Source organism: Dasypus novemcinctus, chromosome 10 (genome assembly GCF_030445035.2).
Source record: "Dasypus novemcinctus isolate mDasNov1 chromosome 10, mDasNov1.1.hap2, whole genome shotgun sequence".
NCBI lineage: Eukaryota > Metazoa > Chordata > Mammalia > Cingulata > Dasypodidae > Dasypus > Dasypus novemcinctus.
The window spans coordinates 82,330,903-82,336,902 of record NC_080682.1 but is presented as its reverse complement, the minus strand read 5'-3'; the positions used below and the strand labels follow the sequence as shown (position 1 = coordinate 82,336,902).

The following is a 6,000-nucleotide window of genomic DNA, read 5'->3' as shown; positions in this document are numbered from 1 at the left end:
CTCAGGCCAACCACCAGACAGACTGGGTCAGACATACATGCTCCCAGTAAGTGCAGGAGGGTTACTTAGCTCCCTCCAGAGCTGGCACCAGGGATCCACTGGGCACGTGGGCTGGCTCTGAGCTGGTGATGGGATCAGGGAGGGGCGAGCCAAGGAGCCAGGAGGACCTACCACTTATAAGTACCTTTTTCTTGATTTGGAGCTTGCCCTGTTATGCAATCCTTTAAATGTTTTTTGCAGTTTTGAGAAAGGTGTTTCAGTTCTCACTGGTTGTTCAAAGCCTGGAGGGTAGGGGTTTAGTTGAGGGCTCCCTGAAGCCTCTCATCTGGCCATCTAGATCAGGACGAGGTAGGCTGTCAGTCCTTTTTACATTTTAAAAATGTTTTATAATGCCATAACAGTTGGACATGTATATAACTGAAACATGCATACATAATTTTTGGTAATAGGAGAGCACCATCAATACAAGTTTGGAGAGCTCAGGTACAGGTAGTTAATGCTGTGGGTATTAGGAATATGGAAGGATCATATTACTAATCTTGCTGTAAAAAAAATCACTGTATCCACGAAGGTCTATAGGAAAGACACTCCACTGAGGCTTCAAAAAAGGAAGTTTCGAGGAATTAATAGGATTTGGAAAAATAATGATTGCAAAATTTAGTTAGTACTAAACATTGAACAATGCTTGCTGCCAGAGGAAACTGAAGTAGTTTAAAATATTTTTAAAGATCATAGGTTCAAGCACACTGCATTCCTACTCTCAGAGACTATCTCAGTCCAGATTTGACCCCGGTGGGAAGGAAGTTCCCTTCAAGTCTGCAGGGAAGCACCTCTCTAAAGGGATTGGGAGGTACACTATTTCTCCGGGCATGGATTGTGACCTCCTCTGCATGCGACCGCCCCAGAGGTCCCTCCAGCTGGGGCTGTCAGAACGGAAATGGGGAGGAGGGCAAAGAAAGACTGAAGAGTGAGGGGGTCAATAAAACGCAGTCCTTTTTGACTGCAAATGTCAGAGCCCCACCTGAGGGAGGAGGCCCGGAGGTAGTCGGAGGTGCTTTCTCTTCCAGGAAGCTGTCAGAAGTATTTGAAGAGGGTTTTTTTTTTTTTTTTTAACGGGGAGGTAGCAAGTATATTGGTGAGTCAGAGAAGTGGCAGAAGGCTCCGGTGTTTCCTTGAGGGGCCGGGAGTCCGACAAGATATGGAGGACGCTGAGGCCTGGTCCTTTTCCAGCCGACAGAGGGAGCCCCGAGATGGAACGTCCAGTTTTCCTCTAACGAAAGAATTTGCAAGGCCACTAAATCAAGTTTATACACCCCAGGGCTAAAAGCTGAAGTAATTAGAGGTAACCGACAGCCGCCTCGGCACCTCGGGCGCCAGAGCCTGGGCTCTGAGCCCAGTGGCCCGAACTCTCGCGAGAGCGGCCGCCGCCATTTTTCCATTGATTGCCGCGGGCTGGGGGAGGGGCTGACGACGGAGGCGACGGCGGCCTTGGAGCCGTGGGTCGGTGTCTGCGCGCTGGTGTCTAAGGCCCAGGCTGAGGCCTCCGTGGTTGTCGGAGAGCTGGCGGCGGAGAGGATGATTGCCGCTGCTATATTCTCCTGAGGTAGCGAGCCGCTGCCACCCTCCACCCTCCCTCCGGCAGGGCGGAGAGGAGCGGCCGGAGTCTGAGCGATGGTGCCCGGCGAGGAGAACCAACTGGTCCCGAAAGAGGTGAGGTGCCGTCGGAGGAGGTTAGGCCCGAGGCCTGCAGTCGCTCGAGGCGGCACAGGCCAGAGCGAAGGGCTCCGGGCCCGGCTCGTATACAGGCTCGGCTGTGGCGGTGGGAAACGGGGTGTCTAGTGGGTGCTTACACCAATTGGAGACCTGACTGGATCTGCGGAGCCAGAGAAGCGGAAACCTCACCCCTTGGATTTGTGGGAATGGACAAATAAAAGAGCGGATTGGAAGGAATTAGGTCCTGTTTTGGGCGAGAAGGTGGCCTTTTAAATATTTATTTAACATGTGGAGCAAAAATAAGTAATATTAAAGAAAAAATTCTGGAACAATTGCTGATGGGCAGGACAGGGTGACGGTGCTTCTTCTGGTTTTGACAGTGGCACTGTCTGGCTTTCTGGGCTTGTGAAATCTACACCCAACTTGAGATCTGTGGGAGGGCAGAGTTAACTGTTAGGACTTTTTTGAAGTCCTGTTACTTGGTAGTACTATTGGCTAGCTTAAATGGGACCTACTGAAAATCGCTGAAAAGTAGTAAATGTGACTTTCCTGTAAAGGTAAAAGATTCTGAACATTAGCATATGGAAAGCTGAACTACTTTTAGCAGTTGGGTTGTGTATCCCAATATGGGTGGGTGGCTTCTTAAAATTTTAAAAGCAAGTGATATGAGAAATCTTGACTCCTTAGTTTCTCTTGAATAATAGGAGGTTACTTGTAGAATCCAGCGCTGGCCCGTGAATTTCAATATATTAATAGTATCTCTGTTGGCTTTAGAAATATCTTCAGCGTATTCAAATGTGTATTTATAACTGGCTGATCATTAGGCTAATGCTTTGGATTTTTGTTCTCATATACCTTAAATAGAGGCAAGTGTCAGGTTGAAATTAGCTATGTAGGTTCTTGATATTTTTGAGTAATGCCCATTAAAAATTCTTAAATTTTTAAATTTTTAGTTGCTTTGTGTTCTTTACTACTTTAGCAAGCTCTGACACCGTGCAAAAATATTGGAGTTAGGTGCTTATGATATAAATATTTTTCCATCTTTGTCAAATGAACAGTGATAGTTGTTTGCAAGGACGGCTTTGTAAAAAGACGGAGTTACCGTGTATCATTATCTATTTTCTCAAGCATCACCTACTGTGCAAAGCAGATAAACAGGTGAATTAGAATACTTCCCCTGGAGCTTTTTAGACTACTAGGAAATGTAAAGCTAGTATTTGCTGTGCTCCAAATAGGAGTTAGGTACTTTTCTTTTAGAGTTGTGCTATTGCTTGTTTTCATTAGTACAAAAAGCAGTTAGTCCTTTCTTAATATTTTGACCACTAGAAAATATAATATGGGTGGAACTATGTTTTAAGAAATTAGAGTCATTTCCCTAATGATTTATATATGCCTTTGCAGGAACATATCTGTTGTGTAAAAAGTGATAGTGCATTGTTGCTTTGGGAGCTTAAAGATTAACACCAACTCCTTTACCTAAGGCACATCACAACTTTTTTTTTTTTCCTTTTCTTTTTCTGGACCATATTCCTTTATTTTCTACTCCTTAGACTCATCTCTAATCTTTAGTCTATTCTTTTTCCCTGCTTCCTTTCATGATTTCTGGAACACAGTACTCCTGTATCTTAACACTGTTACTTAAGGTCCTTCCCTCAAATTATTTCCTTCTTTTTTGATGACCATACTTCTCAAAGAAATTGCCCAAGTGCCTTGTCCCATCATTTTTGCTTCTGGATTATTGGAATCTATATTCATATAAGTCAACAGTGATACCTTAAGTGAACGAATTGTTTTTTTTCCTTTGCTGCTCTCTTCCTTAAGTTTTCTGTAGCACTTCGTATGCTTTTAAAATCATGCCTTGATTTTAGTAATACTGCATTTTTCTGGTCTTTTCCTATCTGTTTGTCCTATCTGCCCTCTCATTTAGTAATGGCCTTACTGGTCTTTTAAAATAATCACCTTATACTGGTCTTTTTTATGCCCTGACTGGACTTTTTAAGTGGTAGTAAAATCACACAGTGCTGAAGAATGCTCAGACAGGGTGTAAATGAACATCTAATAAATTAAACCATTCACTTTACAGATGATGAAATTAGGGCCACAATATTGTGAGTGACTTGTTCAGGGTCACATAACAAATAAAAGACCTAGCCCCAGAACTCAGATCCCTGCTACTATTCCTTGATTATACTCTATTTTACAGGTCCCTCCACATAACCAATAGCTCTGTGAGAATAGTTTGTAACTCTCTAAATAAAGTTTCTTGCACCAGTTCTAATGCCACATTGTCAACAATCTAGAGTTTTGGGAGGACCTTTGTATAGGGAACCTCTAACCCTTATTAGATTTAGGTCTTGGTTCAGTGTGTGCATGTGTGTGCATGTGTGTGTATGTGTAATTGTTGAGTGAATAATGTATTATTCTGATTCCTGAAACACGAGGACAAATGAAACTCAGGAGACTGCTGAAGAAGGCAATTAAGTATAATGCAGGGGTTGGAAAACTGTGGCCTGTGGGCCAAATCTAGCCTACTGTTTGTTTTTAGATGACCTGTGAGCTAAGAATGGTTTTATATATTTTTTCATGTATAAAAATATATATGGAATATATGTTTTTGGTTGTTAAAAATATACTTTGGTTGGGAAAAATCAAAATAATATTTTAATATTTTGAGATACATGAAAATTATATGAAACTCAGATTTCAGTTTTCATAAATAAACTTTTGTAGGAACACAGCTATGCCCTTTTGTTTACTATTGTCTATGATTACTTTTCTACAACTGTAGAGTTAAGTAGTTGATATAGAAACCAGTATGGTCCACAAAGCCTAAAATAATTACTAACTCTACAGAAAATTTGTAGACCCTTCTGACCTGAGTTCCTATTTGGGCTTTTTTTGCCTGGCCTTGACTAGATACCTAATGTCTCTAAGCTTCAGTTTCTTCATTTGTGAAATAATGTAGTAATGCCTAACTGGTAGAGTTGTGAGGAATAAATGGGAGAATATATGTAAAAAGAATGTGGTATTTCGACTGGTACAATAAATACTATCTCCTCTCTTTTTTTCCTTCAGTATATTATAGAGGATTATAGAGCAATATGGTAGAAAAAGCAAAGGCTTTGGAATCAGATCTGCATTTGAATCTCTCTTACTGTTTATTAGCAATATGAATTCCTTACAAATTCCTCAGCCTCTCTGCACTTCTATACCTGTATTCTATTTGGTAAACATGAAATAATAATATATCTCATTTTTGCTCTTAAGTCAGGAGGATTAAATAAAATATCCTGCACTTGGTGACTTCTCAATAAATTTTAGTTTACTTCCTTCTTTAAAAAGCATTAATAGTGGTTAGCCAGTTCATTAGCATTTCAGATATTTTTATTGTTTTGTGAGCGTTGAATTTGTTTTGCTCTTAGAATCTCCTGGATCTTTCTTTCTCCTTTCATATTTGTGTTTATCTACTCTATCTTTTTTTTGCTTTCTGTTTTCTAAATTTTTGCCACCATTTCTCTCATACGCTTTTCTCTTTTTTTCCCCCCTTTAGTTGATCATGGTATAGAACTGACCTGTATGTAGCCTCTCCTTCTAGTTCATCATCCGGAAATACTGCTTTACCATGTTATTCCTTTTTCAGAAATGGTCTATTTACTACTTAGCTTGATATACAAGACCCACTATAATGAATTCTGGCCACACTCTGCCCTTCCAGCTTATCTCCCACTTCTTCTATGAAACAAGTTTTTTTAATGTAGCCAAACAGGTTTTTCTTAGACTTCCTTTATACTTCTGTGTGTGCTATCTCTTCTTCCTATTTCTTTCAACCTGTTCAGAACCTTCTTACCCGTTTTTTCCATAAGTACTCATATCTCTTTTATTCTAAAAAGTCTTTTCTGATCATTTTAACTATAGGGATTTCTCTCTCTAGAATGCCTTTATAAACAAATAGAATTCATTTGACAATTAAATAGTGCTTTGCTACATCTATTATTGTCTCAAACTATAATATATGTTTTATATATTATTTGTTATGAATTCCTTGACAGCACAGATCTTTTTTTTAAATATACTTTAAAATATTTTTTAAAGATATTTACATTACATAAATGTTACATAAAAAATGTACGGTATTCCCATATACCCAACTCTCTATTCCTCCCACTCTTTCCCATATTAATAACATCCTTCTTAGTGTGGTACATTTGTTAAAATTGATAAACACATATTGGAGCATGGCCACTTAGTATGGATTATAATTTTCATTATAGTTTAAACTCTCTCCCG

At 39.9% G+C, this 6,000-nt stretch overlaps 1 protein-coding gene across 4 annotated transcripts in view; it reads left to right on the top strand.

Moving 5' to 3' along the window:
• Nucleotides 1–774: 774 nt before the first annotated feature.
• USP47 (ubiquitin specific peptidase 47) overlaps nt 775–6,000 on the top strand; it is a 145,963-nt gene continuing 140,737 nt past the window's right edge. The window contains exon 1 of one of the 4 annotated variants that reach the window (XM_058305727.2): nt 775–1,710. In XM_058305727.2, coding sequence (XP_058161710.1) covers nt 1,672–1,710 — 39 coding nt within the window. In that variant the 5' untranslated portion in view covers nt 775–1,671. The remainder of the gene's footprint in view (nt 1,711–6,000) is intronic. The other 3 variants (XM_071218213.1, XM_058305726.2, XM_071218211.1) reach the window with 3 other exon arrangements.